The sequence below is a fragment of the Microtus ochrogaster genome, unplaced genomic scaffold (assembly GCF_000317375.1).
Source record: "Microtus ochrogaster isolate Prairie Vole_2 unplaced genomic scaffold, MicOch1.0 UNK60, whole genome shotgun sequence".
NCBI lineage: Eukaryota > Metazoa > Chordata > Mammalia > Rodentia > Cricetidae > Microtus > Microtus ochrogaster.
In genome coordinates, this window is record NW_004949158.1 from 1,845,336 (window position 1) to 1,862,920 (window position 17,585).

At 37.4% G+C, this 17,585-nt stretch overlaps 1 protein-coding gene across 1 annotated transcript in view; it reads right to left on the bottom strand.

Moving 5' to 3' along the window:
- Nucleotides 1–1,937: 1,937 nt before the first annotated feature.
- Nucleotides 1,938–17,585, bottom strand: part of Rap1a (RAP1A, member of RAS oncogene family) — an 18,167-nt gene continuing 2,519 nt past the window's right edge. Inside the window, exons 3-7 of the mRNA XM_005369783.3 lie at nt 15,119–15,175; nt 13,871–14,011; nt 11,674–11,817; nt 5,861–5,976; nt 1,938–2,618 (exon numbers count right to left, since the gene is read on the bottom strand). Coding sequence (XP_005369840.1) covers nt 5,890–5,976; nt 11,674–11,817; nt 13,871–14,011; nt 15,119–15,175 — 429 coding nt within the window. The 3' untranslated portion in view covers nt 1,938–2,618; nt 5,861–5,889. The remainder of the gene's footprint in view (nt 2,619–5,860; nt 5,977–11,673; nt 11,818–13,870; nt 14,012–15,118; nt 15,176–17,585) is intronic.

Sequence of the window (17,585 nt, forward strand, 5' to 3'; positions counted from 1 at the left end):
TTAAGTCATTAAAGTTGCTTGTGGTCTAGTTGGGGGAAAAGAAAAACAACCAATTATACCATCAAGCTTCCTTTAAATGAATGAATGTTTTCCACACACCTAAAGCTATTATATCTGAAACAGCCACAAACACTACTATGGAATTCATTCATGGATATACGTCATGATATTCAAATTAATACCTAGAGACTCTTGATTTCTTGGCTACAAAAATGTATCTTGTCTTTGGGCACCCCATTCCAGAACCAAGAAGTTCACAAAAACACACTATAAAAAGACAACTCTTTCTCTTAACAGGGCACCTTTCTGACTTGCTCAGCAAGTACAGATTTCCCTTAGATAACACTGCATTCCTGACTCCATTGGTGCTGCTTTGAATACCTGATTGCCGAAAAAGGGCATTTTTCTTGAATTTATTTTAACCCAAGTGGCAACCGTCAGAGGTGACAAAGGAAGCTGATAAAAAAAAAAATCAGTTCATGCTACTGCTAAGACTTCAATTTAATGTAACAAATACGTACAGAATCCATTTGACATAGGACAGACATTTTGCTGGTTTGTGAGGTCTATCTGTCCATGATCTTAAGTCCAAAAAAAATGTGTGACAAGTATTTCAAAACATAATGACTTCAAAGGTCCTTAAAATATGGTATGCCTCTCTAATTGGGCACACAGTGACATATATCTGTAGTCCTAGTTACTTGAGATGCTAAGGCAGGAGGATCACCTGAACTTGGAAGCCAGCATGGGTAGCACAGTAAGACCCCATTTAAAAAACAAACACAAAGAGACAATCAAGCAGAGTCCAGTTTTTCTCACTGGGACAAACTGGCCCTATCCTTCCACTTGCATTTTAGTTTAGTTTAAGGTTTTACCCCTCAGTCACAGACATGCATAACTGCATCAAGAGAAGGGAAGTGTTAAGTAGCTAAGTTTATTAGAATATCAAAAGAATACAATTTCCAATTGTTCAAACAGTATTTTTTGACATTTCTTCAGGTTGGTCAGAGCTTACATTTGAAAGCTGACTTAGTTTACTGAAGGGCTGGACACATACCTGGCAATCTCAGCAAGGCATGAAAACCTCTTCACAACTAGCTGCAATGAGACCGTATCTAGATCCCTGAGCAAAGATTGACTTTCTAGGACTGGTCTCCTTGATTTTCGGGGACAAGGCACAGGGTTTCCTAAGCTTGCAATCTGCTTTATTCTCTAGTATGCACCTGGCCAACAAGCCATTTGCTTTCCCTTTCTCCATGGAGAACACACAACAGTTATCACCCTGGGTCCACGTCCTACATAAGCCCCACCTTTATAAAATGAAAGTGAGAATGAAAAGAAAAGCACCTAAATACAGCTGGCTAAAACTGTGATGTAGCTCTCCTCATATCACTCCTGCTAGCTGATCATATAGTCAAGTCACGCATCCCTTTTTGTGTTCTGAGTTGTAACCATTTCCTTCATATTCTTCGATCTATCAGAAAGCAAGTTTGAAAATGTTCACATAACACTTCATTGGTGAACTCACTCACACCAACAAATTAACAATGGCAAGGGTTCCCTGGATGAAATTACAAGCTGTGCAGGATTTGCAATAGTCAAAGTCAAACCCTGATACAGTATTAAACTTATCTTTTTACATATAAAAATAATACAGAGTGGGATATTTTATTCAATAAGATACAATCTTTAAGGTCAAGAGAGAATTTACAAAACTATTCTATGTCACCTGGTGTATTTTACTGTATAGTAGAATAAATATATCTAGAGCAGGAAGTGCGAGGTGTGTTCCTAGAGAAATCACCGATCAGTGTGGTTTAAAGCCAAGGGCTCTGCTGACTCCAGGCAGAAGGGAGCTACTGCTGCATTTTAGACAATGTGGTCACTATAAAATAAAGGACAGATCTATAAACAATAACGAAAAGACACAAACCAAATGAAAATGTACTAAAATTTAATCATCCATAAAAGCTGTAATTTAATCTGACAGTAAAACACAAGAAGCAATATTAGAGTTGGTTTAGTATATTATATATTTTAGCTTTGAAAGCCATAGAAATCAGTTATCCCAGTTTTTTCCTATAAAAGACCCATTTTTCCAAAGCATTATGCACAAACAATTTTAATTAGAATATGACAGATGATATTTCATAATTTTTAAATATAAAATGAAGTCAATGACTCAAAAAAGTTATCTGCTGCAATGAGTTTGAGAGGATATTTCATAATCTATATCATTATGGATATAAAGTATGATGGTTCAACTTTTTAGTGCTTGATAGGGAGGAGTCATGATAAAAAGGCCGATATGAAATCATCTGATTATAGTAGTAACATCTAACATTTGAAATGCATCCATGCTCTTCTGTATAACTGCATTAGAGTCAAGTATCTTATTTCACATCTGTTATAACTGCTATTGCAAAGGAGAAATACTATGTCTTATTTCCAGGAGATATACACAGAGCAACTTTTTCTCCAGGGAACTTGTGCAAACCAATATAAGATCTAAATTCTTCACATAATATATAAAACAGGAGAAGCCTCTTCAGATTTAGTTTTTGAAGTCTGGAATGCTGGCACTTTCCAATTAGGCAACAGTTCTTCATTTCTGTAATCTGCAACATTGAACAGACACAAACACACATAGAGTTCTCTCACTGTCAGAAGGTGGCAGTTAATAAACATATCTAATAACACACAAAGGATGACATCTATTGATCATTACTAAGGAACTAAATTATACCAAGCTACTTCAGTAGAAGAGCTATTTACCTTCCCATTAAACATGTTCAAAAAATAAGCCAAGTGTGGCAGCATGAGGACCAGGAGTCCCAAGTATGACCTTGATTACAGTTTGGAATACTTGAGACTATCTCAAAAGTTCAAAATCAAATACAGAAGACTGAGTTCACAAACAGCTATTAGTAATCAATTTTTGTTTGTCCCTGGTTTTACTACACTTGGTATTTCACATCTTATCTAATATAATACCCTGCCTATAAAGAGGCAGACAGCAATATTTCATTTGTATCCCATTATCTTTCTTTTAAGTTCAATATTTGTCTGAACTCTGGGAAATTCTATATTCAGCCATTTTCTGGTTCTCTATTAGGTACTATCATTTCTAACACAGCTGACAAGAGACAAGGCAGAAAGAACCCAGACTCAAAGGCAAAGAATCAGCAGGTCCTACTACTCAGTAGAAGCTAATTAGTTTAGAAAGTGAACTCCGGATGATTTCTCTAAGGTCTTTAAAATTGGAATACTTGAGAGGTTTACATGTTTTAATACAATTCTACTTAAAGGCTATAGACATATAAGCTGCCCCCAAGGTTCAGCTACTCTTACTAAAACACTGTAATTGTTATTTAAACCTACCCTGTTATCTTAGAACAGCTCTAGTCTTGTTATGTTGGCCAGGATGGCCTCAAACTCCTGTGCTGAAGCAATCCTTCTGCCTTAGTCTGAATAGCTGGGACTACAGGCATGTGCTCCTACACTAAGCTTTAGCACTTCAAAAAATACAGGTGTAACATGGTATTGCAAATCATAATAAACACACTGCAAGGCATTCTGATTGATAAGGCCTCTATCATTGTACACCTACAAGATCTCAGGAGACTACATTTTAAGTTGAATTCCGTACAAGTCTAAGGATTAATACAAGCAATATGAACGGCTTATTGCCAGATCTAGGCAAGCTTTCCTTTTCAAGGTAAACTGTATGAATGCATTTTAAAATCATAATAGGTCAAGTGGTATCTTTTTCTTTGAGCTAGAGGAACATTTTCTGAGAAGGCAAAGTTAAAACTCAGATTTGCAAAAGTAATGGTGTCAATACGCCAGTCAACTATAAAAGAGTTAACAACACATTACCAACTTGGGTCCTCATGTACCTTTTCTTAAACACACACAAACACCAACAATAATTACTGTCAGGAAACTAATGATTTAAAGTGTTTTAATAAATCAGTTTCAGGAAAAGTCACTTAGCTCTTCAGAAAAAGAAACCATTTGGCTAGAAGCTGACCTTCCAAGTTTGATCACCTAAGACAATCTATGCTTTTCCTCCTTTCTATTTGTCCATTCTAAAGGGTTGAAGTTACTCAATTCTTTTCTCTAAGAGATACCTACTCATCCCTATCTCTAAGGAGCACAGATTAACTCATCAGGAGCTCAGAAAGCAGTAATCTACTAAATGGACCCCAGAGATCGACAGTAGTTAATGTCGTCAACACTCAAGTGAGCAGAATTTATGTTCCTCCTCTAACTCCATCAATTTATTCATATTCACATAATTAGCCTCAGACTACACCATACATCTGCTTCAGGAAAGCATTCTGTTTGGTTTAATAGCTGACAAAGAAGAAACATCAGGGGATTTAAAAATGTAATTAAAGGAAAACAACTAACCGTTTCACAGGGTCTGGCTTCTTACCTGACTGGCAGCGCAAATGCCGCTATAAATTTCTTTCCAGTGGGTCCACTGAATGAAAGCAGAATGCTACCTGAAGTCACCTACCACTTGATGCAGACTGGTGTGACATTTGTTAGAGCAGCCACTCTTTTTTTTTATATATTTATTTATTATGTATACAATATTCTGTCTGTATGCCTGAAGGCCAGAAGAGGGTGCCAGACCTCTTTACAGATGGTTGTGAGCCACCATGTGGTGGCTGGGAATTGAACTCAGGACCTTTGGAAGAACAGGCAATGCTCTTAACCACTGAGCCATCTCTCCAGCCCCTAGAGCAGCCACTCTTGAGAAGAGCTGACAAGCAGAACTACATATGCTACCATAATCACACAGAATGGCTCAGGTTTAAGAAGTCTGAAAATACCAATACTTGGGAGGATATGGAACTCATGAATTGCCGGTGCATGTACCCTGGTACAATCACTTAAAAAATCCACATATATAGCATATGACTGGCCATTATATTTCTAGACATGTGTATGTGCATAAGTCATGCACAGAGCTGCAAACTATCCATATATTTTGTTTGTTTTAAGCCAGGGTCTCAAGCAGCCCTGGCAGTTCTGACTTTGCTATTAAAGGGAAGCTGGCTTTGAACTTCTAATCTTCCTGCCCTGTTCTTTTTCTGGGATAATAGGTGTGGGCTGCCAGGCTGGGTTCAGTATTATCCATCTTAATTCCCCAAAAGTCCCTCAATAGCAGAATACCCATTAGTCAGATAATAAATTAAGTACTGTTATATAATAAAAATTAACTACTGACACATGTAACATGGACACTTCTAAACACACAACTCTAGCCTGGCGGTGGCACACGCCTTTAATCCCAGCACTGGGAAGACAGAGACAGGAGGATCTCCAAGAGTTCAATGCCAACTTGGTCTACAAAGTGAGTTCCAGGACAGTCTCCAAAACTACAGAGAAACCCTGTCTCAAAAAAACAAAAAACCAAAACCAACCAACCAACCAAAACAAGCAAACAAAAACAACAACAACAAAAACCCCCCCAAACCAACCAAACAAAAAAACCCCATAGCTCTGGGTAATAGATGGCAGATACAACACACCATATGTTTTTGCTAATGCTAAGCTCAAAGAGGAGCAAACAGAAATGCTAACACTAGGTAAGTGCTCTACCCAGCCTCTATCTCACTATTTCCCAAATACCCACTTGTTAGCAGGTGTTGACAACATGGTGATGAGCAAATCACACACAATCCTCACTCAGAGTTTAGACACTCCTGGGGAGGAGGCAAATTATCCAACAGATACAGGTGTCTGTCTCATGTATAAGCAACAGAAGCTCAGAAACACTGAGAGTCAGTAAAATGGTTAGAGTTGGGAGAAACGAAGAACGGTTTACTCTGCTTAAGCATCTTACCTGGCTCAGAGCTGCTGCTGACTTCAAGTCTAGAGCAGCAGACATGATTTCTTTTTAGGCTTCTTCTTTTCCACTGGTGTTTTTCTATTTATCTGTCTGACCAGGTCATAAAATATCTAGGTAAAAACAACAATAAAAAGTACTGATGGCTTGTTTCACAAAATCATTTTGAAAGTATTAAGTATTACTTTCCCATTGGATCTGAACTTTACTGATTTCTTTTGAAGTTTCTTAGCTCCCCAAGCTAACTCCCAGAGTAAAGCAGGCCCTACCTATCCATAATGGATATGTACTTGCTTAGTAGTCAAAAGAAAAAAAAAAAACACCCAAAAAATTAGAAGAGAAAGGTAGCAAACATTTAAAAGCTATAATAATAACAACAGCACCAGAGAGCTTCTGTACATTCTTCCTATATCCGAGTAATAACTATGAACCATATGATAGTGGCATATATCCTTAAAGGGCCAAGCATGTATCTCCCAGAACAATATACTCTTTTGTTTTGTTTTTCAAGACAAGGTTTTTGTGTGTAGCCCTGGCTGTCTTGGAACTCATGTTGTACACCAGACTGGCCTCAAACTCTGAGAGATTCACCTGTCTCTGCCTCCCAAGTGTTGGAATCAAAGGTGTGAGCCACCTCACCCAGCAAGAGTACACTCTTATATAATCTTAGCATAATGCTGATCCTAACAAGACATTTAAACATCAATACATTTTTTTAGTATCTTCAGTGTAAATTCAAATTTTGTCAATTATCTCAATGAGGCCCTAAAAAGTTACTTTTCTCTTGGGCAGAAATCTACCAGGAGCCACACTGCATTTTGCTTCTTGCTAATGTAGCACTCGTCTGTCTTGTCTGTTATTATTTCCTTATTGTGTGAGATGGGTTCATTTCAAGCCCATGGTGGCTTCAAACTCACTGATTAGTCAAGGATGGCTTTAAAATCATGACGCTCCTGCCTCCATCTCCCAAGTGCTGGGGTTATAGACAATACTACCTCAAGAACTGCTTTCAGTATTTTAAAATTGGGAACAGTTCTTTAGTCTTTGTCTTCCAGGGTTTTGTCATTTCTGGAAAAGTTTAATAAATGTATAGAATTTCCCTTAATTTGCATTTGATGATGGTAATGTATATTTTAGGCTGGGACAGGAAAAAGCATGTGTCTGTTCAGATAACACAAGATCAGGTACATGGTATGTCCACCCCTTAAGGATTTGTATTTTAAAGCAGTGCCTCACTATTCAGCCCTGGATAGCCTGAAACTCACTTTATAGATCAGGCTGGCCCTGAACTCAAGAGGTTCATTTACCTCTGCCGCCTGAGTGCTGGGATTAAAAGTGTGCACCTCCACAGTCAAAGCAAACAAGACAACAACATAACAGACAGGAAAAGTCCACTAATCCTTGATTTGAAGGCACAAAGAATATAGTAATAATCTTGGAGATTCATCTTTGGAAGAGTAAAAAATCATCAAGGACAAAAACACAATACTTTTTATTTCATAAGAGTGGGTTATTAACTCTGGCATGTGTTGAGATGTTACCAGTCCATCCCTATTGTGTTCCTTAAAGCCAACTCTGCAAGAGTTATTCAGATGATGATGGTGAGGGCCTTCATTTTCATCTCAGGCCATTAGTGGGTGCTGTGGGACTACGGTCTCTTATCCTGTCACTTATATTATTTTTAATAAAATACTGATTGGCCAGTAGCCAGGCAGGAAGTATAGGTGGGATGACCAGGCAGTAGAGGAGGGGCAATGAGAATGCTGGGAAGAGGGAAGCGGAAACGTAGCCCACAGTATGACCCAGCCACAGAGGAAGCAAGATGTGACTGCCTCGCAGAAAAAGGTACCAAGCCATATGGCTAACACAGACAAGAATTATGGGCTAATATAAGTTATAAGAATTAGTTAAGAAGAAGAGCCTGAGATACTGGGTCAATCAGTTTATAATTAATGTTGACCTCTGTGTGATTTCTTTGAGATTTAACAACTGCAGGAACTGGGCAAGACAGAAACCTCAGTCAACAGTGAGTGTCTGCATTATTATAGCAAAGAAACAGATTCAGCTGACATGGTCTTTAACACGTTGGCATAATTAACATAATAAAACTACAAATAAACAAAACAGCGTGAAAGGCAAATTTCCTGACTTTACTTTTATTTTGCAGTGTTGGGAACTGAACTCAGGTCTTGCTCATACAGGCAAATGCTCTATAGCTGAGTTTTGCTTTAGCTGTATGATCTTAATAGTTCTGGTTTTGTTCAAGAATGTCCTTAAAATATTTTTAGTGATTTTTTATTTCATATTTATGTATCTGTGTGGGTATCTGAGGAGTCCAGAAGTGTTAAATCAACTGCAGCTGGACTTAAAGGAGGTTGTGAACCGTGGGTACTGAACCTGAACTCATGGCCTTTCATAGAGTCCTATGAGCTCTTAACCACGGAGCAACCTCTACAGCCTGAGAATGCCTTTGATTGAAGGAAACACACACTAAAATATAAAAGAGTAAAGAAAAGTAATTTCTATAAATATGTGGCAAAATGTTAACTAGTAAATTTAAGTGAAGAATAAACAGACTATTTTTCTTGTTCTTAGATTAAGTAAAGTTCAAAAGCAAGAGATTTTAACATCAGTGACTTATATTTATTTCCTTTGCTATAGTGGGAAATTAAACCCAGGGCCTTTGTATGTTAGGCAAGTCCTCCACCACTGAGCTATAGTCTAGCCTGTGTATTTTTAAAAAGATGACATGCTACATGTCTTTAAGATGATAATCATGTTACTTTTTCAAATGACTCAGAGATTACAAGACTAAGCTGTTGAAAAGAAAAAAAAGAACAGATTCATTACAAAGCTATAAATAAATATATTATTTTCTGTTTGTCCTATCCATCTATCCATCTAAATCCCATTTTCTAAAAATACTCTACTCTCTATAATCTTGTTTCTAAGAGAAGGTTAAAACTACAGCACTTATAAGGAAAATGGTAGCTATTACCACCACTCTGAAGCCTTTAAGAACTTAATGTATATGAGTCAGGAAAAAGTTCTCATTAGTACCCAAGGCTTAACATGCAAGCTATGATACAGAATAACAAAAAGATAAACCAGAACAGTAAATTAATGAGACACAGACGCAGTTCCTATTTCAGTTTCTTCATACCAGTCAATGTCCAGTTAATGGCACACATTATAGAGACAGGTAACTGACTGTAGTATTATTCTAAATTATTTCTTTGGAAAATATTGCCTACCTCACAGCAGCAGAAGGTTCAATGATGAGGGCAAGTTCGAACTATAATATTTGGTTAGAAATGCTGAAAGTCCCCAGCCTAGGTTCTTCCTCATTTCTCTGAACTATAGAAAAATCTAGAGGGAACACAGAATAGAGTTTCTCAACCCCTCTCCCATTCCTAATTGGGATGTCTTTATTCCAATCATTACTCCAGCCTTAGCACAAAAAAAGAAAGAAAGAACGAAAGAAAGAACGAACGAAAGAACAAAAGAAAGAAAGAAAGAAAGAAAGAAAGAAAGAAAGAAAGAAAGAAAGAAAGAAATTTGGAGCTAAGACTGAGGTAATTCCAGAGCATCATTTGCTACTTGCAGAATATAGAGAATCAGAGGGCTCTGGCCAAGCACAGTATTCTTGTCTGTTTGCAAATTTAAAGTCAAGAGCTGAATCTTGTGGAATGATTATTCCTCTATTTTCATGCATTCAGAAACCACACAAGCATTTACAGCACAAACTGTCTGAACAACTGTAAACTATCCAAGAAATTCTGCAGCTGAATTTTTAGGCTATGAAGAGTAAAATCTTTAAAAAAACGAAACATTTCAAATTATATGCTCTTGTCTAGCATGCAGCCTGTGTGGTCTTACTATAAAATGACTATGACATTTTATATTGTTTTCTAAACCCCTATGTGAACTTTACCAAGACTGCTGTGAAAAAGTCAACTCTGCTGCATTAGAAACTGCAATCAAGGGAGCTCTAATAGCCTGTGTAGGTGTCCATAATCATGTAATGATTAAAGAGGTAGACTACCTACTTCCTCCCTACTAAACTCTGGCTCCTACAGGAAGAGGTCTTGTGTGGTGGACTCTGGTCCAACTCAGCCGCAGCATACTTGCGAACTTCATAGATGGGACAGCAGTGACGGTGATGGAGACAGTAAAGAACCAGATTCCAAAGGCCGACCATATTACAGAAGGTGACATTGTACCACAATTTTACTATGCAAGAGCACTCACCAACTGTAATGTATTCTTCATTAAAATATTATTTGTTCATCTTAGGGTACAGGCTGGTCTAGAACTCATTCTCCTGCCTTGGCCTCCAGCGTGCCGAGATTACAAGTGTATCCACCATACCTGGGCTCCTTTTCTTGCTCCCTTATTCTCTCAAATAATACTATACTAAACAATAAGTTTTTATTAGAGCTACATTTTAAAAAACAACCTCTAGGAAATTCTAATTCCACAACAAAGAAGGATGAATGGCTGGCTGGCTATCAGTTTCTTCTCATTCACCTAGCACTGGATAACAAATAACTCATGGAAGCCCTCAGCAGGACTCGTTCCCCAACTAGGATGTAAACTTCTTCTTTTTTTTTAATATATTTTTATTTATTTATTTATTTATTTATTTATTTATTTATTTATTTATTATACAATATTCTGTCTGCATGTGTGCCCACAGGCCAGAAGAGGGCACCAGACCTCATTACAGATGGTTGTGAGCCACCCTGTGGTTGCTGGGAATTGAACTCAGGACCCCCGGAAGAGCAGGCAATGCTCTTAACCGATGAGCCATCTCTCCAGCCCCCGGATGTAAACTTCTTAAGGGTAGAAATAGTTCTGCCTGGATTACTGCCACCTGGGTGCAGAATAAAGTACCAGGCATACAACAGGTACTCAATATGTTTGCCAGAGAAATGGAATTAACAGATTTTTTTTTTAATTTGTTAAAAGTGGTTTCATTTAAAAAAAAAATAAAAAGCTTTAGCATTCTCTATTATTTGTAAAAAACAGAATCTGTAGTAAGTTGGTTTTTTTTTCCTTGCCAGATGTTTAAAATAATTTAGCCATCTTAAAAATCCAATAATAGTCTACAAGCATTGTCATGAAAAATGACTTACAGATTAGAGGCCAGAGAGGAACAGTGAGTGAAACCCCAGCCATGATGACCTAACCCACTCATTCTCACCTCTGCCTAGTTACCTAAGATGCTTCCCTGGGCCAGAAAAGGGCAAGAGCCTTACTCTGCTTCTCTGCCCTCATTTCTTTCCTTTTTCAAAGGCTTTTGACAAAATTCCAAAAGCAAAAGGAATGTCATCGGTTTACCTGATTGGTGGTAGCAATTTGGGAACTGCACTAAAATTTTAGGGTCCCAGTCAACTATGGCTCTTTAAAATGAGGCACATATAGCCTATCTGAAAAGCTTTCTGTCCCACAGTTAGTATCTTAAGCTAGTGGGTGGAGTGCTTAAATCAGCTGTGTGCATCTGGACTATCAGCCTGAAAGGACTGAATGGTTTGAATTAGATGTCCATTCATATACAACCCCACAATTTTAGGCATGCATCAAAAGTGAAACGAATAAAAAAGAATTCTATGATAGTATTATATATAACAAAAGACCATTATAATAGCAACCTTAATTTTTCTGTTTTTTCCTATTGGACTCTACCACCTATGTGCTATATTTAACTGGATAAGTAACTATTACAGAGATAATTATGTTTTCTTAAAAATTCTGGCTGTGGAAAATAAAAAGAGACTTGTTTGGATTGTCTAATAGTTGTAGGTTACCTCATTAACGTTGATCTTTGACTTTGCAGAAGATTCTAAAAAGGCACAGTTACACCACTGTCTTGCTAAATTCTGGCCTTGTTCTTTGCCAACTACCCGCTCATCTTCAAGGTCACATTTATTGCCAACCAAAATCATTGGAACCTGCAGGAAGGGAAAAAAAAACAAAAACAAATGAATTACATACTTGTTACTTATCCTCTTCTGACAAGTAAGCAATTACCTGCTAACAACAGAAGCATACCAGTCTACAACTGTATGCTCTACCAAGTGCTTTAAAAAGGGTGCTGTGTGTTGTGGTTGTTTGGAAGAAGAAATGGAGTGGGGGAGGAAAGGAAGGAAGGAAGTCTATTTTGGAAGAACTCCTACTAGATTCATATACCAAATTATTTTAAAGGAAATGATCCCATTTTTTCTTAATTTCAATTTTTTATATGAATGTTGTGAACAATACTCATGTGTGGTACCTAGGGAGGCCAAAAGAGCTACAGATGGTTCTAAGCTGCCATGTGGATGCTGAGGATTGACCTCTGATCCTCTGGAAAAGTGTCAAGTACTTTAATCATTGAGCCATCTCTCCATCCCTTAATGATTCTAAAATTCTCATGTGGATTACTACAAAGAGCTGAATTTCAAGTAGAAAATTCTGAAGGAAAAGGAATTCCCTATAATACATGAAACACTATATTCATTTACCCTAAGTGGTTTAAATGTTTCATCTCCCAGGTCTAATAAATGCCAAAAAATAGTGACATTATTAGCAGCTTCTATATCTAATTACTAGCTTTCTCTGTCTAATATTAGACTTAAAGACTGTAAGTGAAACAGTAAGGAGGATTAAGAATGAAAATAGGAGCTGGAGAGATGGCTCAGTGGTCAAGAGCACCTGCTGCTCTTTCAGAGGACTGAGCTCAGTTCCCAACACTCATGTCAGGTAGCTCACAATCACCTGTAACCTCAGCTCTCGGGAATCAATGTCCTCTTCTAACCTCACCACATGGAATACACAGACACACATACATAAAAAAAGTCACCAAGCAGCTGTGTCTTCCCTTTTACTCTACACCACAGATGCTTGACTATCCTGAAACACAACATCCACTTTCACAGCTAACAAACTGTGTGAGGCTCCTCAGCTAAAAGTTCAGAAAACAAAGTCAGGAGGTTGTAAGACAACAGCACTACACAAAAGAAAGAATGTAAGAGACAAGATGAACCTTCTGCCCCAAATAGGTTCAATAGTCTAGGCACCTTCACTCAAACGTTTGTCTTTTACTAGCAGAATAAAGGGGATTCCCGGAACTCACGAACTCACTAACTATTCATTAAGGACATTCCGCCTATCTACAACGGTATTAAGGTTAAGGTCCTGAGCAGATGAATAGTTCCCATCAGAACACACAAAACCAGAAAGGTCTATCTGAAAATTTCTATCCTAGCTATATAATTGAAAAGGAACTTTTCTATAACCTCAAACTGATGGAAACATGTAAAATATATTTCATATTTTATAAAAGATAAGAAAAGGGTGTATGCTACCAACAAATGTGGTGCATGCCTATAAACCCAGTACTGAGAAGGAGGGAGCGGGGCTGTCATGAGGCACGCCCTTAATCCCAGCACTCAGGAGGCAGAGGCAGACAGACGCCCGTGGGTTTGAAACTAGCCTGGTCTACAGAGTGAGTTCGAGGACAGCCAGGGCTACAGAGACACCTTGTCTCAAAAAACCACCCCCCAACACAAAAAAAGAAGATGGAGATAGGAAGGTTAGGTGCCCAAAGCGCATGCGTGTGTGTGTGTATGTACATACAGCAAGATAATGTGTTAAAACAAAAAAAAAAAACCCAAAGAATATTTGTATGATAGAATATTAGAAAAAGGAACATTAATTATGGTTCTGTGAACACTACTTTTCACATTCAAAGCTCAACTTGAGTTCTTCCTACTTCTGTGACGTTTTCTGACTCATCTTTCCTGTGCTTTTTATCCACATGGCAATGCTCACTTTGCCATACACACCTCATATTCTATACATCTCAGCATATGATTTGTAGGTTAATTTTGAAAGTCAAAATTTATTTCAGAGCCTGTTTTTGGCATGTTAGAGACTTTCCAAACCTTATACTGATGGGAAAGCAGACACTTTTCCTTTGACTATGGAGAGATGGCAATATGTCTTAGAGAGAAAAATACTCACATCTTCTGTGTCTTTAACCCGTAAAATCTGTTCTCTCAAGTCCTGTAGGTCATTAAACGTAGACTGAGCTGTGATTGAATAGACTAGTGCAAACCCCTGGCCATTCTTCATATACAAATCCCTCATTGCTGTAAATTGTTCCTGTGGTATAAAAAAAGATCCAGTTATAAATATAATGCAGCTTTTTAATAGATGCTGGAATTATTTTAAACAGAATAAATCTCAAGTAAGGACATACATTTTAAATTATATATTGTCATAAGATTTCATACTAGTTTCTAGAAACTGAGATGAAAGTTTGTGTTTGTTGACACAATTCCTTTAATATACAAACCTTAACTGTTTTTGTTTGGAAGATTTATAATGCTCAAGTAGAAACAATCCAAAATGCAGATCTGGTACTGAATTATAAACATCCAACTATCTTTCTATTGATTTTTATCATCTTGACAATCAGTACATTACCAACCCTAGATTAGACTCTTTAAAAGAACTTTTTCATATATTTTTTATTTCCCTGCTTGCTGCATTTCAAATTCTTAGAAAAGATCTGAGGATAGTACAGCGACTATTTTCTTCAGACTCACTAGCCATTAACACTGGTCACACAGCTACAGTCTCACTAAATTAAATTAAATTAAAATGACTTCTGCTTGCTTAAAACCTACTTTCTTGTCTTTGGAGAATCATTATTGTATTTTATAATTATAGATAATAATACAGAACAGAATCTTATCTAAAAAGTCTTGGATTTTATATGCAGTATTAAAGAAGTCACAAAAAGCAGAATATTAAAAACAAATTTTTTTAACCGCTTTATCATTAAACATACAAATCCATAAAGCTTCATAAACTTTTTGCTTCTTTGGCTTGCTGATTCCCGTTGTCAAACCTCAATTTTTGTCTACTATATCAGAGTAGTTCTAGATGCTGCAGCCTGACAATTGCACTCCATTTGTACTGCAGGATGTCAGCTGTGCTAACCCTCACCCACATCCTTAACCTTCAAGTTTAGTATTTTTGCGTATTTTTCTGGATTTTTCATTTATAAACTTCAAACACAATTCAATTATGATATGTAAGCATCAATCACATCACAAAACAACTTTATATATCCAAGAAAATTTATAAAACCTTACATTTAGAGAATTAAGAATCAGAAATAACCACTTTACACAGAGAATTACTTAGATAGCAAAACCTGCTCACACACTAAAACTTGTTACATGAAAAGGAAAAAATCCTTACTGTTCCTGCAGTATCCAGGATTTCCAGCATACATTGTTGGCAATCTACTTCAACTTGCTGTGGGGGAGCAAAGAAGGAAAAAAAAAAAAACAACAAAAAAGTAACATCAACATGTTTTCCCTTTTTTTTTTTTGTTTTGTTTTTCTTTCTCTCTCTCTCTCTTTTTTTTTTTTTTTTTTTTTTTGGTTTTTTCGAGACAGGGTTTCTCTGTGGTTTTGGAGCCTGTCCTGGAACTAGCTCTTGTAGACCAGGCTGGTCTCGAACTCATAGAGATCCGCCTGCCTCTGCCTCCCGAGTGCTGGGATTAAAGGCATGCGCCACCACTGCCCGGCCATGTTTTCCCTTTTACCTCTCCAAAATACTTATTAACAACTACCAAGTGTTCTTCTACTTAGTACCACAATAAAGAACAGGGAGGGTCTCTGAGCACACCAGCATCACTCCAAAGGCAGGGTGGTTAAAGTGAGCGTGGGTATTTTCTGACTGCTATAATGATGCTCATTTGTTCTTATTGGATGGCCAAAAAAAAAAAAAAAAAATGCTAATGGCTTAAGTCAGTAGGGAATCAAAAGAGCTAGTTCCAGGACAGGCTCCAAAATCACAGAGAAACCCTGTCTCGCAAAAAAAACCAAAAAAAAAAAAAAAAGCCAGGTTTTGTAAATTAAGAAAAATGGTACATATAGTTCTAATAGAAAAAAATTCTAACCAAATGAAAATGATGGCATATATATGATACATGGTTGTGACAGATTTATTTATGAGATCTATATATGATTGTCATGGAGAGCTAAGAATTAAAGAACCCAAGCTGGGTATGGTAGTGCTTACCTATAATCTCAGTACTGGGAGGCTAGACAGAAGATTTTGAGTTTAAGGCCTTATAGGTGACGCAAAGAGACACTATCTCCAAGCAAAGGTGTCAGGCTTCATTGTACTATCTTAAATGGGTAACATTGAATAAAAAAAGATTTTGAGGAACAGAAATTTGGCCAACTTACTATATCTAAGCTGTTAAAAATTTTGCTAAAATATTCACAAAATTTCCAACATAAGGAAAACTCAGAAGCATTAAAACAGATAGCAATGAACTACTTATCCCTTAAGAATGTATGTGTCCCTTAAGACTTTTAGGGCTCTCTAGGGAAAAAAAAAAACTGTAGAACATGAAATATAAATATACTAATTCCATTTTTCCAGACTTCTAAAAAAAAAGATTGGCCTAAAGAAAATATCAATTAGCAACTCTGTGGAAAATTATTATAGAAGGGACTAAGAAAATTAGTTCTTTAGCATGTTAGGGACAGATCTTGCTTAAAGACTTAACTAGCAATTTATTTGGGAGAAACTTGAGAAGAGCAGCAACACCATCTCCTACAAATAAAAACATCGCCTTACAAGCTCTTCTGACCCTCGCCTCCCTGTCAGAGAGATGAGGAGGAATGCCTCTGGTGGGGCCACAAACTCATGACCCCACCCCATGTGGGGCAAACAGTTAAGAGGAAAATCTGTGCCAGAGCCTTCAGAAAATATGGAAACTAGAGCACGGCTGTGTTAATTTGGAAGAAAATGAAATCACTCAGCTAATATTTCCTAAAAACCTTAATTCAACAAACGTTATAGTACTATGAAAGATTCTAAAAACAGATATTTAACAGACCAAGCTTGCCTCTCTGCTGAAATGAAAGGATTAGTCTTTGGAGCGAGAGCCTTGGCTCTTTTATGGTATTCTGCCATATGACTCACACCTGGATACGTGGAAAATAAACTCATGAAAGTTTCTCATGGTTCTATGTAGTCTTAGAACCTATTTTTGTCAAGGCCAACTATTTTGCTTCTTTTAAAAATAGATTACTCTTTCCTTTTCTTTTTCTTTTTTTAAAGATAGGGGTCTTTGTAGACTAGTTTGGCCTTGAACTTGCAGAGATCTCCCTGCCTCTGTTTTCTGGGTGCTGGGATTAAATGTGTATATACCATGCCTGGTCAACTCCACTTCTTTAGGAGAAGTTTGGGGTTCACCACAAAAATTAAGGGAAGAGAGACCCACATTATTTGTGCCTACACCATGTACAGCTGCTGTCTCTCTCTCACCAATAGGCTGCAGCGAAGTGAAAATTTGGCACAACCAATGAAGCTCCAATGCCACACTGTCACCAGCAAAGTCCACAGTTTGCATTGTCCCTTCCCATACATGCTCCACAGATTCTGGAAACACGACAGCTACTCCCACTGTGCTATTATGAACTATTAGCCAGGCATGGTAGCTCACACCTTTAACTCCAGCACTTAGGAGGCAGAGTCAGGTGGACTTCTGTGGATTCCAGGCTAGTCTGTTCTACAGAGTGGTTTCCAGGACAGCAAGGGCTATATAGAGAAACCCTACCTTGAGAAACAGAAACAAAAAAGAATGAAGAGAGAAGAAAGAAAAAGGAAGGAAGGAAGGAAGGAAGGAAGGAAGGAAGGAAGGAAG